Source organism: Aethalodelphis obliquidens, unplaced genomic scaffold (genome assembly GCF_003676395.1).
Source record: "Aethalodelphis obliquidens isolate GAN/ISIS:26980383/991018 unplaced genomic scaffold, ASM367639v1 scaffold36, whole genome shotgun sequence".
Classification (NCBI taxonomy): domain Eukaryota; kingdom Metazoa; phylum Chordata; class Mammalia; order Artiodactyla; family Delphinidae; genus Aethalodelphis; species Aethalodelphis obliquidens.
Genome location: NW_020837980.1, coordinates 6,443,282 through 6,460,950, shown reverse-complemented (window position 1 = coordinate 6,460,950; position 17,669 = coordinate 6,443,282). Strand labels below are relative to the sequence as shown.

Here is a 17,669-nt window from a genome sequence, read left to right as displayed (position 1 = left end):
CTGCTTAATCTCCCTCCTCTATTTCTTTCCTCCCCACACTCCTCCCACTCTGACAACCACCTGTTTGTTCTCTGTATCTATGAATCTACAACTCAGTTTCTATTTTGTTACGTTTGTTCATTTGTTTTGTTTTTTAGATTCCACATAAAAGTGAAATGGTACGGTATTTGTCTTTGACTGGTTTCACCTAGCAAAAGACTCTCTAGGTCCATCTCTGTTGTCGTAAATGGCAAGGTTTCATTTTTAATCATGGCTGAGTAATATCCCATTGTACATGTAAACACTAATTTGTAAAGACAGATGCACCCCTCTGTTCATCATAGCATTATTTACAACAGCCAAGATATGGAAGTAACCTAAGTGACCACTAACAGAATAAATTAACGGATAAAGAGATGTGGTATATGTACATATATATATATACACATTTCATATTTTATAGTTATTAAACATTATTTGAAAACATTAAATTCCCACTTAGGACTCATCATGGTGTATACATCCTTTTCCTCCTTTTGTATATTTAAGTTTACTTCGTCATGAAAAATACTATGATAAACACTGCATCTCAAACATTTCTCAAATTTTTATGCAGTTCTACAATCTTTATACTTAATTCAATCATTCACAAATAGTCATCAAAGACCCATCCTGCTATAGACACAATGCTATGGATACAAAGCTGAACTAGAAAAGCTCATGGAAAGTAGCTATTTCTCCTGTCCCCTCATTTTGTCCTGCCTCCTTGGTATACCTGCTGGATTCCTGACTTCTAATTACTTTTCCTGACCACAGTTCTCACCTATTCCCTGCCTGTTCACTGCTTTTAACACATGCCTTTTCCTATAGCTCAGTTAAGCTGATTCCTAACTCTTGCTACTTGACTGTTTCTCTAGTAAGCTGTTCTCAAATTTTTGGTCTCAAGACCTCATTATACCCTTAAAAAATTACTGAGGACCCCTAAGAGATTTTCTTTTGTGGGCTGTTTCTATGGATGTTTACTGTATAACAGATTAAGACTGAGACATTTGCAACACCATAAAACATAAGCACATGTTTCATTAGCCAACAGACAGATGACACCATCACACTTCACAGAGCCTCTGGAAAACTCCACTGTACAATCAAGACAGAATGAGAGTAGAAAAGGTAAATAACAAGTTACTGTCATTATGAAAATAATTTGATCTTGTAGACCCTCTCAAAAGGGTCTTGAAGACCCCCAAGCTAGAGAACTACGTCTAGGTCTTTGTCCTACGACAAACTCACACTTTGCATTGACCATCTCTTATGGCCTATGACCACGATGGTGGGGCTGTCTTTGGCTTGCTTGGTTACTATATAACCATCCCAGTGTGGCTCACAGGGCACAAGTAATAAATGCTCCTGATTGCCTTGTTTCCTCTGCAAAAAAGTGACCAGTTTCCAGGTCCTAAAGGTTTTACTCAACTAAGTCAATGTTTCTAGGATATTTACCTTCTAGGCTATTTAAGTGATGAGACCTTGAATTCCAGGCTGTTTAATAAATCTTATGTAGGAGGGCAAGGAAAGGACAGGCAGAGCATCCAAAGAAGCCACTAGACCATGCTACCTATCTCTTGTGTTAGGTGAAAACAGGGAACTCACTTGCTCTCCTGACTTGTCTACATGGAAGCCAACTAGTGAAGGTACCTGCCTTTAGTTTTATTAACAATGCTGGCCAAATATATATTTTGAAAAAACAAGGGTGAGAAAGAAATAGGAATTAAAGAACTTTCACTGTTATTGCTTTAAGTCAAAATATCCGTTACACTCAATCAGTTGCTCTTTGCTTTGTTTGTACGTTTGCCCACTGGACAGCCACACTGTTTTTTTAACATGACATTTCCGGTATTGGACTTTTTTCTTTTGTGTTGTAACGTTACAAAACCTAACTCCCAACCTAACCACATATTTAACTTTGTTTTAACTCCTTTCCTTCCAGTATTTATCCACATGGAGGTTTTAATTATGCAGATACAATCAGAATACAAGTTGCGTTAACTGTGAAGCTTTCTAGAACAATCATAGCTCGACTTGTGCTTCACGCAGTACATCTAAGTGGAACTAGAAGGACAAACTCTGCAGCCCTATTTCTCAACAGAGCTGAAACTTCTGTCGTTTAGAAAGTACTAGCTTAAGAAGCATTTTTAGGCTACCTATGCCTATGATTTCAAGACAGGACACATTATCTTCCGGTTCTTCATGGACCTGGAGAGCCTCTGGAAATTTAATTTTAACCGGCTCTAAGTTACCCAGGGGAAGATTCACACACACACACACACACACACACACCCCCCACCACCACCACCACCACCACCAATCACAGTCATAGAGCAAAACATTAGAAAAGTAGCGAGACTCCGTGAACTCCTGGGGACACATCACTTTCACTTTCAGGGCATAAATCTCTTTGCAGGGGTCCCCAGCTAACAAAGGACAATAAGGCTTGAGAAGAACAAGGTGAGAGGGTGGTGCGTGACCAGCTGAGGGTGGATCTCTACTCGAGGGCTGCTTTGTTCAGTTTTTACCTCTTGTTCTTCAGAAGGCCAAGTTTACAAACTACTTCCAAGCATTTGTAAAACAAACATTGCCACCCGCCAGCAGTTCGCTGTATTCTGAAATTGCTGTATTTACCTTGAAAACCACAAAATGTAAACAAGGGCACCTGATCAGAGAAGATCTTTAAACTGCTCATTCACTAAATTAACACCTGGGAAGAAAAGGCAGTTGACTTGGACTTGAACACACAATGTACAAATCAATCTTTTATCTTAGGGGTAGCTTGAATAAGTTAATGATTAGTAAGCTTTATGGAGATGCACGGAGACTTTCATAAACAAAACATATTAATATATTTAATACTCAAAAGAGTAAAACAAGTAAGGCCCACCTACCGTAAGCTATAGAAGTATAATCTTAATTCACACATACTTTCACTTAAAATAACAAATATGTGTAAGACACTCTCTCTCCCACTGCAGATACTTTATGCTATACAGCATGTGAAAACTGGGGTGACTGACCTTTTAATATGTCTTTTTAAAAATATTTATTTATTTTTGGCTGCTCTGGGTCTTTGTTGCAGCACATGGGATCTTCACTGTGGCATGCAAGATCTTTAGTTGCGGCATGTGGACCCTTAGTTGCAGCATGCGGGATCTAGTTCCCCAACCAGGGATCGAACCCGGGCCCCCTGAATTGGGAGCACAGAGTCTTACCCACTGGAGCAGCGGGGAAGTCCCTTAATATGTCTTTTAGTATGCCTAATACATGACAAAATACGAGAAGATAGGGAAATAGTTTATTTAAAAATAGCTACTATTCAGTGGGAAGCAGCCACATAGCACACGATCAACTCGGTGCTTTGTGTCCACCTAGAGGGGTGGGATAGGGAGGGTGGGAGGGAGGGAGACGCAAGAGGGAGGAGATATGGGGATATATGTATACGTATAGCTGATTCACTTTGTTATGCAGCAGAAACTAACACACCACTGTAAAGCAATTATACTCCAATAAAGATGTTAAAAAAAAAAGAAAAATAGCTACTATATAATACATTGAAGAGTTTTTGAGTGAGCCATAGTTTTAGTTTTACAGACAGTCTGTGCTTCTTACCACAATGTGTTTCTGAAAACTATATTACAAAAGCAATGCATTTCTCATAATATAACTGGGATTACTTTCCTAGGGAATACAAAGATAAAAACGGATATAGCATAGGTAGAAATACTCTAACCCTCCATATATTTAGAAGAACGAACATCTTGTAAAAGTGATTAAAATGTGCTTTGTTATACTTTCATAAGGATCATTCTTTTCCCCAAAATTACTACTGTATCATGTAAATATCTGAAGACCTCACCAAGGACCCTCCCATGTATGAGGACCCAGAGAGGCAAAGAGTCCTGAATGGATAAAGTCTTTCTCCATCTTCCCACACAGCTAGACTTAGAAGTTAAAAAAAAAGTCACAGAAGTGTAGAGTGGGGAGACTTCATTATTTTTCAGTGAAGTCAAGAGATTATTTTTGGGTCAAGTAAACTTCTAACCACCTCAGGGCTATTTTTCCTCTCCGGACTATTCTACCTTGAGTTAGCTAAATTCACCCCTCCTGCCTCAGCCTTTTCCAGAATGCTATATAAATGGAGTCATACGTCATGCAGCCCTTGGAGACTGGCTTCTCTCACCTAGTATCACGTTTTTGAGCTTCATCGGTGTTGTTGGGTGTATCCATGGTTCACTCCTTTTTACTGCAGAGTGGTATTCCACTGCATGTATTGTTTATCCATTCACCAATTGAAAGATATTTTTTAACTGTTTCCAGTTTTTGCTGTAAACATTGAGGAACAGATCTTTGTGAGAACTTAAGTTTTCATTGCTTTTGGTAAATATTTAAGAGTGAGATTTAGGGCTCATATGGTATGTGTATATTTCACTTTACAAGAAACTGCCAAACTCTTTTCCAAAATGGCTGTAGCATTTGGTCCACCACCGGCAACATATGAGAGTCCTAGTTGATCTGCATCCTTGTCAACACTTGATATTGTCAGCATTTTTATTTCAGCCATTTTTGTAGAGGTACTTCATTGTGGCTCTTGATATTGCTGTTTTTAGGGCGGCACCTTAAATGTTGGTGTTCCCAGGGATTCCATCTAGGGTACTCTTTTCTTCTCACTCTCACAGTTTTAAATTCTATCTACATGCTATTAAATTTCAAATCTGTATTTTACATCTGGATTTCTCTCTTGAGCCTCCAAATTAACATATCAGGAAATTTCTTAGATATTCTCCTCTGGCAGAAAGGATGCCAGAACCAAGTTCATTACTGTGGTAAACTGCAAACAGCCATAAATTCTTCTCATCCTTGTATGCATGTCCCTATGCAGGAGACTTTGCAGGTACTCCCATCAAAAGACGAAGTCAATTTCTCCACTTTTTGCCTCTGAACTTAGCCATATAACATTAGCAAATGTGACACAGAGGTTTGAATAGCACTTGAGCATTGGGGGGTTGCGCTTTCTTGCTGTTCTCACGCTCTCCCTAGGGAAGAATGTGAGCTAGCCTGCCAAAGAGTGAGAGACACATGGCCCGGCCACCCCAATCAACAACCTATCCACAGGCAGACACGTGAATGAAGCCAACCCAGACCATCCAGCTGCCAGCTGACCCCAGACACATGAGCAAGCTCCTCAGAGGTCAGCCAAGCCAGCTCAGAAGAAAAGAATCTACAAGCAAACCCGCAGATTCATGAGTTAAGTAAATGAATGCTCAGAAAGCCACTCAGTTTGGGGGGTTTGTTACATAATAATACAGAACTAATATAATTATCCTCCCCTATCAAGTAGTTTGTTTTATATTCCATATCTCAATAAGTGCTGCTAATACCTACCACATTGCCCAAATCTGACACCCGGGGGAATTCTAGGATGCGTCCTCTCCCTCACCTCGACCTTCCACCACACTCCCACATACAAGGAGTCATCAATTCCTAATATAGTTAAATTTCTAGCTACTTAGTCCCTTATCATATTCTGAACTTTTTTAACAGTCTCTTAGTTGACATCCCATCCTACATTTTCCGTCTCTCCATATAAGAAAATCGTCTTTCAAAATTTCAATTCTGCTCATGTCATAGCCCAGCTTAAAAGTCTTTAATTGTGCTCCACTATCTTTGACATACAAATTAACTGCCTCAGCATACAAGACCATTGGGCATCTGGACTCTCCTCCAAGCTCACCTCTGCCACTCTTCGACATTCTCCTCAGCTTTTAACATTCCTAAAAGCCACAACCACAAATGGGTCATGCTACTCCACGCCCCTGTGCCTATTTCTCCCCAACCCTCTCCTTTCCACCGGATTAACAACTGCCCATTCTTCCATAGCTCCAGCTCACCTCCATGCTTCTTCTAAACTCTCAAGGCAATTATAATCCTCTTCTCTTACTTCCACAGCCCTTTGGGACTTAAGACAGTATAATTAGCAGTTAAGTGTCTGGATTTCAACCAATCCTTTGCTTCTTACTAGTTATATGACCTTTGTCAAGTTACTTAACTTCACTGTATTGTACCTCAATTTCCTCAATAGAATGGGATGTGGCAGAGAATGTTACCCTTCCCTCCACCCTCCAGTATCCATTCTCTTCTTCCTTTAGATGACAGAACTCCTGAATTCTAGGTAGGCACATGGTCAGCCCACTAACCATCACATTCCTCAGCCTCCTTGCAGCAGATGTAACCATGTGTATGAGTTTCCCGTGGCTGCCGTAACAAATCACCAAACTTGGTGGCTTGAAACAACAGACAGTTATTCTCCTGTAGTTCTCAAAGACCGAAGTCCAAAGTCAAGGTGTCGGCAGGGCCGTGTTCCCTCTGAAGGCTCTAGGAGAGAATCCCCTCTTGCCTCTTCCAGCTTCTGGTGGCTCCTGGTGTTCCTTGGCTTGTGGCCACATAACTCCATTCTCTGTCTCTGTCTTCACAAGGGCTCTCCTCTATGTGTGTGTCTCCCCCTCTTTTGTCTCTTACAATGTCATTTGTCATTGGATCTGGGGCCCACCTGGGTAATCAAGGGTGATCTCATTTCAAGATCCTTAATTACATTTGCAAAGTCTCTTTTTCCTATGAAAGTAACATTCACAGCGTCTAGGTGTTAGGACATGGACTTATCTTTCGGCAGACAGCCATTCAACCCAATATACTATGTGACTATGACATATGAGTAGGAGTAATATACGCAATTCCAGAAGTCCTCCTTAAAGAAGAAGCTACTTGCCCTGGATTCCTCTTGCTCCCTTTCTACTGACTGAGAAGTAGTAACTATTGAAGCAACTTTGGAAACCACATGTTGAAGAGAGTAGAGTGGCAAGATGGTTCTGGATTACTCATCTAGGCGCTATTAAGTGAAATAAACTTCTATCTTATATAAGCCATTGGTTTTTGTTGTTGTTTTATTTCTGTTACAGCGCCTTATCTAGTACATGCAGCTAATAATAATATTTTAATAAAAATACATACCACTGGGCTTCCCTGGTGGCGCAGTGGTTGAGAGTCCACCTGCCGATGCAGGGGACACGGGTTCGTGCCCCGGTCCGGGAAGATCCCACATGCCGCGGAGCGGCTGGGCCCGTAAGCCATGGCCGCCGAGCCTGCGCGTCCGGAGCCTGTGCTCCACAGCGGGAGAGGCCACGACAGTGAGAGGCCCGCGTACCGCAAAAAAATAAAAAAATAAAAATACATACCACTTAGGGTTGCTTAAGGATTAAATGGATTAATAGAATGTAAAGCATTGCAGACATCACCTGACATATAGTAAGGACTAAATAAATGTCAGTGATTAGCCTCAGTGGTAACAGAGTAGCCCTGGTCACATTTAGTTATCATTGCTTTACTTGTCTATCTCCTGCAGAAGACCAAATTTATTGGGGTAATGGCTTGGCACTTTCATCTCAGTATTGTACTTGAAAAACTACCAAACATTCTGTTACTGTTTAAAAGGGAAATGCAATTTAACTCTGCGTACCAATCATTACCCTAGGAGCTACTTTCATGAAAAGGTGAATACTAGGCCTGAAAAGCCTAGATGTCCCTTCCCTGCAGGCACCAATCTTTCAAGTTACAGGTCAATTGCTATCTTAATTAAGAAGCTTTTCTCATCTCTCAGAACAGGAAATTAAAATCTCCATCCTCCCACCATACCTTTACCACAACTTTTTATTTAGCCCTCATCATTGTCTACCTTGGGTTGCAATTATTTATAAACATATCTTACCTCCCTCAGTAGATTATAAATTCCTTGAGAGCAGCATTCGTTTATGATTCATTTGAACCTTAGTAACTAGTTCACACACTGCACTGCACAGAGTGGATAACCAATAAATCTCTACTAAATTTATCAAGATCTTACAGTGTGAAAACGCCAGCTTCAAATAAGCCTGCCTCGCCACCTACCAACTGTGAGACCTTAAGCATGTTAACTTTACTTCTCCACAGTGTGGTTTCCAAATTTGTAAAATGGGGCTATTAAGAATTAAGTAAGGTAACATGGATAAAGGCCATCAAAAGCACTCAAAGTTAAGAATTCCAATACTTAGGACTTTCTATTCTTAGAAAGAGCCATCTTGGTTATGAAGTTAAAGTGTTCACAGACAAAAGGCATTTATTCAGTACTTGCAAAAAATTTAGACACATATTTAATTTCATACACAACATTAGAAGGGAGATTTTAACACACGAGCCCCCAGCTCAGGAAAATCGGCCCGTGGATACACGATCAGTAAGCAAGGGAGTTGTTCTAACACCACTAAACCACGTACATCACAAGTGTTAATTTTCTGCCCATTACTTTTCACTCTTCAAGGAGAACATTAAACTTCACAAGTCAAAGCCACAAATCAATCAAAGTTCATACAGCACATATATATTTTAGATATTCAATTAATTGTATGAGGGCAGCCCTAAACAGCAGGTGATTAGATTTCCAAAGTAGTCTTATTTGACCATTCAAAACCACAGCAACTCCCCTCCAATAGAGACTAAGGTATTTTAAAGTACGAGCCCTTTTACAACCCTGACTAGCTTCAACAGAAGAAGCAAAGAAGCAAAGCAATCTGTTTTCATTTCATCCTTTGGGACTTCTCTGAAACCTCACTGAAAAGAATAAACTTATTACCCCATTTCCACTGCCACTTAAGAGTTTAATAATAAGCTGTGGAAGGTTCTTAATATGATTACCATAAATACACAGAATCAACACAGCAATAACATTGAACTGGAGAGTTTTAAAGACATTTGTTAATAAATTTTGTAATTTCTGTCCTGGAAATCCACTGCAATTTTCTAAACTTCTCTGAGTAGCAGCAAACCACAAAACACTACAACCTAAAAGAACTTCACTTAACGCATGTAGAAGTTTTCCTCTTCTGCTATTCACACTACAGATTTATATGTTAGAATGCACATTTAACACCAATACGCTGAAATTTAGAGGCCTAGAATACAAAACTGTAATACTATAACAGGTCTATACATTGCCTTCTCATAAATGAAGTAATCAGCTAACAACTATGTTACATGCTGGGTAGTATTAAGACCTCCAAAAAAAGCATGTGACAAAAAAACTGAAATTATATTGCCTTTAAGAATTATAATTTTTTTCTAGAAAAACATTTATTTATTAATTCAACAAAAATTAAGTCAGCCCCAGTGATACTGAAAACACTGTTCTTGATCTTGGGAACTCAACAGAACACAGTCTTGCCCTCAAACACTTGGCAGTCTAATTGCAGGTCTTTCAACTAAAGAAACGAGTACAAATTCTGAGTGCGCACAGTACTGTGACTGCGTCCTCGGGCCCAAGTTCACTGACACCACAGTGGATCCCAGCCTGTGGGCAGGTTCCAAGCTCAAGCTCCCGCATCTCTCCTCTTGTCCTCACGAGGGCTTCCCTGACACTTGAAGAACTTGCTCAGCTGCAAGCAGCAGCGGTCCAGATGTCTGTGTGGGAGGGGGTGACAACTCAACCCACAGAGGATGGAAGCTGGTCCCAGCCTTTCCGCCCTTGGGTAGGAGATTCTGAAGCATGTTCCTCGTAGATTCTCCCAGGGCCCTGCAGGACTGAGTTCCAGTTGCCACAGTGGCGGGGCTTATTCACACTTTACTGACTTTCATTCCATGAGGCTGACTCTCCTTCACTCCCTCACTCACGCTTCCCAGGACCACCTCCCAAAGTAATTCGCTCCATCCACATCTTCCAGGGTCGAATGTGTAGATGCTCCAACTAACACAGTCCTAATCTATTTCTCTTCAGATATATCCAATCACACTAGAAGAACACATGAAAGGAAAGTATCACATATATCCCTTTTTTTTTTTTTTTTTTTGCGGTACGCGGGCCTCTCACTGCTGCGGCCTCTCCCGTTACGGAGCACAGGCTCCCGATGTGCAGGCTCAGAGGCCATGGCTCACGAGCCCAGCCACTCCACGGCATGTGGGATCCTCCCAGACCGGGCCACGAACCCACGTCCCCTGCATCGGCAGGCGGACTCTCAACCACTACGCCACCAGGAAAGCCCACATATATCCCTTTTATCCACTTAAATTTCAAGATGTCATGAGGCTGGGCATTTGAATAAATAACGTGGATGAGCGTTAAGATTGAAAAAGAGAGAGAGAAAGAGGAAGCTTGGCAGGTTAGAACAATGACCAATGCTAAAAAGATGAAAGTAGCCAATTCTCCGCTTGGTTCCAAAATACCAATTATGCAGCACACGAGGAGGGAAACAAGGGTCCAGAGATGCGAATGAAAAAGCCTCAGGAGTTTGGGTTGACTAACAGCTGAGTTAGGGAGTCCTACTCAGGACTCTTGGGCTGCAAGTGTGGCATCCAAAAAAGAGGGAGAGTCTCATCAGACTGCACCCAAATGTACTATGTTCAGTTCTTTCTACACCGCTAACAATTAATTTGACAAACAGGAGCCTAACCAGAAACCAAACACAGCAGTGCGATGAAGACTAGAGAAATCACTGAAGAATCTGTAGCTGGCAACAGGTGAAAGAATTTTTTTTAATTAAGACCGTAGAAGAAAAGACCTACAGGAATATAATCGTTCTAAATAAATACTTAAAGCTCCACTGTGTGGAAGAGGGATTAGATGGAATCTGTGTGGCTTTACTGGACCAACAGGTAGAATTTACCGGAGGGCATTATTCAATAGACAGTATGGTATAGTGGTTCAAAACAAACAGCTCTGGAGTCAGACAAACTCGTTTTGACTCCCAACTCTACCACTAATAAGCTCAGCGACCTTAAAACGGTTGTATACTTTCTTTATACTGAACTGTCCAACTGCAAAATTGGGATAGCCACAATTTCTGCTTTATAGGGTTATTGTGATGACTAAACATGAATGCACAGGAAGCCCTGAGCCCAGTGTAGCGTGTATTAAATGCTCGATAAATGGTAGTAACTTCAAACCTGAAACAGTTTCAGTCTTCATCCCAAAAAATTTACACTAACATCAAATCTGAAGAAATACAATAAAGCATTGTTAAGCTGGTAGAGGAAGTATTTATAATTGGCTCATACCAGAGGACTACTGTGCTAGACAAGACTGACATGTTCAACTACATAAAAAGTCGAAGCTACGACCTAGCTGGATGGCTTTTTCACAGATGCTTTTAAGTGTATAACCTCCATGAGTAGAGCCAAAAGGTAAGAGTGCCAGCCTTCAAGACAACTTCCCGGAATTATATGCAGAGAAGGAACTGAGTTAAAGAAATGGTCTTGTCAGTGTTCTCCCAAGTCCCTGAAACTCACTACCTGCTTTCGTGTGGCACCGCACAGCAGAGAAAGTCTCTGCTTTAGCTCCTGAAGCATTCTAACTTATTGCCTCAGAATGACTTTTTGCTTTCCAGAAGCAGCCACTTGGTAGGGTTAGCGGATTAGGAAACAGTCACGTGTCAAATGACCACAGAGTCTCAGAGTTGGAAATTTCAAGACCAAATGGCCCAAGGCTGTGAACTATCTGATCAACCAAGAAAAGGAGCTGTCTCTGCTTTCCTCAGCCCTCCTGGGGAGTGGCCCCCGGGCTTCTGCATTACTTCTGTGTTTTATCACCCTGATGGTAATAAAAGGACACACAAACCTCCCTTGTTTTGATTTAGATCAGTTTCTCCTCCTAATCGAAAATGCACAGGTATTAATACACACAAACTTTTGGAAAAATCTACACCAGGGTTTTCTAGGGAACAGGGGGAGATGTACGTGCATAAAAGAACTAGGAGAAAAAAAAGAAAAATGAAAAGAATATAAAGTCAACAAAAATGACTGCTATAATTTAGTGTGGGGGAAGAGGGTTAAATTGTATATCAAAAAACAGGACCACTGATGAATCGTGTTGATAATATGTGCCCCTGTACAAGGCAAGGAGAAGGGCAGTTAACCTCAGTGCCATTCCTTCTCAAAACCTAAGCCCCACTCTAATCATGACAAAAACATCAGCCAGACCGAAACCAAGGGACATTCTACAAAATACCCGGCCAGGACCCTTCAAAAGTATCAAGGTCATAGAAAAAATACAAGGAAAGACTAAGCAAGTGTCACAGGCCAGAGTAGACTAAGGTTCCATGATGACTAACAGCACGTGGGATCCTGGATGGGATGATGGGGAAAGGACAATGGAAAACTGGTGACATGCGAAGGAAGCCTGGAATTTAGTCAATAGGAATGTACAAATGGTAATTTCTTGGTTTTGACAAATGTACCATGGTTATGTAAGATGCTAACACAGGGGAAACTGGATGGAAGGGAAGTTTCTATACTACCTTCACGACTCCTCTTACATCTAACTGTATTCCAGGGACCTCCCTGGTGGTCCAGTGGGTAAGACTGCACACTCCCAATGCAGTGGGCCTAGGTTTGATCCCTGGTCGGGAAACTAGATCCCACATGCATGCCACAACTAAGAAGGCTGCAGGCCTCAAATAAGACCCAGCGCAGCCACAATAAATAAATAAATATTTATAAATAAATAAATAAAAATGTATTCCAAAGTTTAAAGTTGATCTTTAAAAATGAGAGAATATTTGATCATGAAAATAATTTTGCACTCACTTAAGAGAAAGCCAATATGCTTCGGTTAATACTATTCCGATTGGGTGGTTTCTACTGAAAATAGCTCTCCATCCGCCAGGTTTTAAATAACCCTTGGGAAGTTGTTTGTTTGTTAAAACTTCATTTCCTCTGTTCATGAGAGGCAGTGTGACACAGTCAAAGGAGCACTTCTCGTACAATTTTGTGTATTGAGGAGACATGTTAACCTCTTTCAAACTCTGGCGCCTCATTCAAAAAAGTGGGGAACTGTACTAGATTTACTTTTAATTGGCTAAAGCTCTAAGATTTTATGATTCACTTGAACAAATCATAAAGTGAGTATGAAAAATAAAAATCTTTTCAAATTAATTTCAGAACATCGTTTGGCTAAGGCAAGAGGAACTGAGGGGCAGCTGAACTATAGTTTCTGATACACTATAGTTTCTTCACATTATCTGAAAAGTAACAAGAAAGGAGGGTGGCTCTGGAAACCTAGCAGAGGAGTCTGGAAATGCAGGAGCGGTGATCTTGGAAGGCAAATCTATGAAAAAGTGATGGCTTTTACAGCCAAAGGGAACAGGAGAAATACACTCAGGAAGAGAAGAGTGAAGCTGCAAAAACACAAGGTATGAGAAAGGATACAGCATTGGGGAAAACAAGGTTTGCTTATAGCTGCCGAGCAGTGTGAAGGTCAGGGCAGAGACAAGCCCGTCTCAGGGAATCCTCCTCCAGGGCTCCGTTAGGATGGGCTTCCAAGAATCAGAGAAGAGTCGGAGCTTTAAGATAAAAGGGAACCTTGAATCTCCAACAGGAAGATACCCTCCTTCTCCAATGATGAATGGAGTGAGACAAATGGCTTAGTCTTAAACTAGAGGTAGAAAATGAGAGCAAACTAGCAAGGACAATGACCTAAAGTATTAGATTACAGGAAAAGCCAGCCTTCCAGGGGCGGACGGAGCACCTGAGTGATTCATACTTTGAACCAGCGCCCGCTGAATCATATGACACCAAGTATCTGTGTATTATTACCTACTGGGTACAGAGCTGTTACCGCAGAGTTCCCTCAGATACAGTCAAATATCTAAAAGAAAAAAGGCAGCCACAAAACCTGAAGGTTTATCTTTGCAGATTAACCTCCCCTGACTGACAGAGGAATAAGGCTACCCAAGCTCGTGGCCGTGAAGCACCCCTCGGAACCAAGCTGTTTCACACGATCCCAGGGAAAGTTTGGGTCTCCCACCCACAAGCATCTAATGCCTTTTTTTTTTTTTTTTTTTTTTGGATGTCTACTATGGGCAAACCTCTGTGCCTGGGAAACACACACAAAAAATAAATAAATAAAATCCTTCCCTTGAAGAGGTTATAATGCAAAAGCAGAGTCAAATATGTTTAATGGAAATACATTATGCCTATTATAAGTTAGCTACCATTTGTATAATGACTTAAAACACTTCTACATTTATTCTGTGGAAAGATTCCAAGCCTCACAGAGCCTTGTGTGGTAAGATTATGCTTGTTTTTATACGGCCCTGGTCTCAGCAGCCAATGACAGATGTCCTCTGAGACGCTAAGTGGCTGGGTGACCTACTTAAGATGACACAGCCAGCGAAAGTGCAGTTAAAACCCGGACCCCAAGCTTTTTTCTGTTACAAATGCTGATTTGTTGTCCCAGTGCGCTTTTGAAACGTTTTACCTTTATCAGCCTACAGTGCACAAAGGAGTGTCTGTGGATCTCAATTTGCTTATCATCCCTACTCTGAACTCAGTGTGTCTCTTCCACCTGAGGAACAGTGGTTTTCTACAATTTAGGAAGGTTCTCGCCCCTATCTCTTTACATGTTGCCTCATCCTCATGCGCTCCAGCCTCTCCTTCTAGAATTCGATTAGATGCTGCTGGATCTTCTCAGTCCCTCCTCCAAGCTTTTAATGACTTGTTCAAACTTTCCTCTGCACTGCATTCTGGGTAATTTCCTCAGCTCTCTTTTCTATAACACTGTCTCCTCATTTTTATATAATAGCTAGTTCACGCTCTTTAGAACCTATATCTTCCTTTTCATATTGCCCATTCTTCCATTAGGCTCCTCTAGCCTCTTCTGTCTCTGAAATCATTTCCACACACTTACTGCACAGCGTCTGGCAAGGTGTTCCGGAGCACTTCGCATCTTGTTTGCCACAACTGCTGACTCTCCTTCATGTAGTTCTACTGTGAGTCCATCCTCGGTGGGAACTGTGTATAGTTGAGAACACCTCACATGCCCAGGGCTGGGGGAGTGTCCCCACTGAGCACTGTTATGGGTGCTTCTAATGGGTGGTGTATCTCCCACAGCCTTCTTTCTGCTAATTTCTCCACCTGGGGAGACATCTGGATCACTTATTCAAAGTGACCAATTTTGGGACTTCCCTCGTGGTGCAGTGGTTAAGAATCCACCTGCCAGTGCAGGGGACACGGGTTCGAGCCCTGGTCCGGGAAGATCCCACATGCTGCGGAGCAACTAAGCCCATGCGCTACAACTACTGAGCCTGCGCTCTAGAGCCCATGAGCCACAACTACTGAGCCCACACGCCACAACTACTGAAGCCCGTGCACCTAGAGCCCGTGCTCTGCAACAAGAGAGGCCACCGCAATGAGAAGCTTATGTACCGCAACGAAAAGTAGCCCCCGCTTGCTGCAACTAGAGAAAGCCCATGTGCAGCAACAAAGACCCAACACAGCCAAAAATTAATTAATTTATTTATTAATTATTTTTTAAGTGACCAATTCCACTCAAAGGACATTTACTGTCCTCGTCACTCTCTGCAAGATGAAAATGCAATATTCTTGCATATTATTATAAGAACTGTGTAGAAAGTGCCTATCACAGAAAGTGAAACGTGGGAAACATGTACCAAACATTAGGCATCTCCCTTCCCCACTGCAGGGAGAGCACATCCCGAGTTGGGTCTGGGGCTCTAGCAAATCCCTTTGACTCTCTCTCTAGATCTGTATCCCTTATTAAACCTGCTTTTCATCATTGTGAGGAGGAATGCTTACACAGTATGTTCAAAATGAATGCTGTTTTTAAATTATTATTATAAGTATACACAAACTATGAAATTGATTTGCACAAGCTCTTAATTACTGGTTTTAGTTGTCTATGATTCTCTGCAAGTTCCATTAATCCTTCTCTTGTAACAGTTATAATCAGTCTCCTACTATGAACAATTTCTCAGTTGACAGTATGATGCTGTCTCTAAAATTATACCTACAAGGGAGTTCTAAGACAATTGGTAGTTATTAGATACCAGCCAAAGTGACATTTTAAAAGCTAAGCTAACACATCAGCGTCACCATCCTGGAGATTTTACAAAGATAAATTAAAGAGTTGATAATGAAACACTAACATTTATAGTACAACTCACACGGAAATATATAAACACGTATCATTCGGCCGTATTTACTGGTTTGAAAAGTGGCCTCTCACAGTTAATTACCAAGATTTCCTTTCAACACACAGACTATTGTCCAGCAAAACAAAACTTGAAACTATTCTTTCAGTATCAACCCTTCAACGTGTAAAAGAAGAAAAATGATGGGGATATTTTTGAAAGAATTTTCAGTGGACATATTTCTATTTGAAAGTTTCACGCTGAATAAATTTCTAACATTCCTTATTTTAAGACACAAAAGTATCCCCAGTTGGATCACATAATATAAAGTAAGCATCTCTTTCTTACCTCGGAACTTCTTGGGAGGGTTGGCGAGGTCCCCCGCCTCTGGGTGCACCACACATCTGTCATCCACTAGCCTGGAAGGAAAAGCATGTTCACATGTTGACATCGTCATATTCACAAAGCGCTGACTGCACGTGGATACCGCATAAATATTTACAGAGTTTTAATACCATTCTTCACTCAGAAATGTTTGAAGAGTCATGGATTTGTAAAAGGATCTGGTTACGAGGACATGAATTAAAGCAGGGTTTATGAAATACAAAATTAAGAAACATTGTTAAGTGGTAGGAAACTGGTTAGAGAAATCATGATATAGACAAACCACGGAACACTGTAGAGCTAGTTACAATTCTATTCTTTAAATGCACTGGCCTGCAAAACATGTATAATATGTTGTGAAAATAAGTGGGAACCAATCAATAAAGTATTGTATACATTTAAACACACACACACACACACCCCTCTACACAGACACATATGATGAGGATTGGAACAGAGACACTAAAACATTAACAGTGGTCAGACTGCTCATAGGTTTTTGTTTTTGTTTTGCCGTACGCGGGCCTCTGCGGCATGTGGGATCTTCCCGGACCAGGGCACGAACCCGCGTCCCCTGCATCGGCAGGCAGACTCTCAACCACTGCGCCACCAGGGAAGCCCTGCCCATAGCTTTTATGTTCTTGTGTGTGTGCGTGTGTGTTGTTTTGCTTTGCTTTTATAAGGAATGTGTAAGCTTATGAGATCAGGCTTACAGAATGACCACACAGTGCGGTAAAGAGCACTCCTCCTGTGTTCAACCCTGGCTCGGTCACTTTCCAGCCAGGTGACTTTGAGCCTCCTTCTTTACACCTGCAAAACAAGGATAAGAGTACCCATCCCACAGCATTGTTAGGAGGATTAAATGATTTAACATCTGTAAAGTACCTAGTACAGTTTCCGGCATAGAGTAAGCCCTTATACAAGTGCTTAAAAGATAAATAAAATCAGGGACTTTCCCTGCCTTATTCCTCACCATACTGTCTGCCTCTAGAAAGGTGCCTACCACATAGTGAGTACTCAGCAAACATTACTCAAATGAATAAAGTACCTATCTAGTTACAAAAACATACCCCTATTAAAATATTCATGAGAAGCCAATTTCTAGGACAATTCCCAGAGAAGCTGAATCTCTGACCTGAGAGCCAGGAGGCGTGAATCTCCTGCTCAGAGTAATATCTGACTAGCAAAAGACTCACTAATGTTCATTTTTTCCATTGATTAAGTGATGGAAGTAACTGGGGTTTTCTCCAGAATATTGTGACAATGCATGTGAATTAGTTCCGAATTTGTGAGCTCGTTTGAAGAGCGATGCCC

The 17,669-nt window shown here is 41.3% G+C and overlaps 1 protein-coding gene across 4 annotated transcripts in view; it reads right to left on the bottom strand.

The window, feature by feature from the left end:
* Window positions 1-17,669, bottom strand: part of ITPR2 (inositol 1,4,5-trisphosphate receptor type 2) — a 526,334-nt gene that overhangs the window by 464,252 nt on the left and 44,413 nt on the right. For all 4 annotated transcript variants that reach the window (XM_027129402.1, XM_027129406.1, XM_027129405.1 and 1 more), the window contains exon 2: window positions 16,320-16,390. In XM_027129402.1, the coding sequence (XP_026985203.1) occupies window positions 16,320-16,390 (71 nt within the window). The remainder of the gene's footprint in view (window positions 1-16,319; window positions 16,391-17,669) is intronic.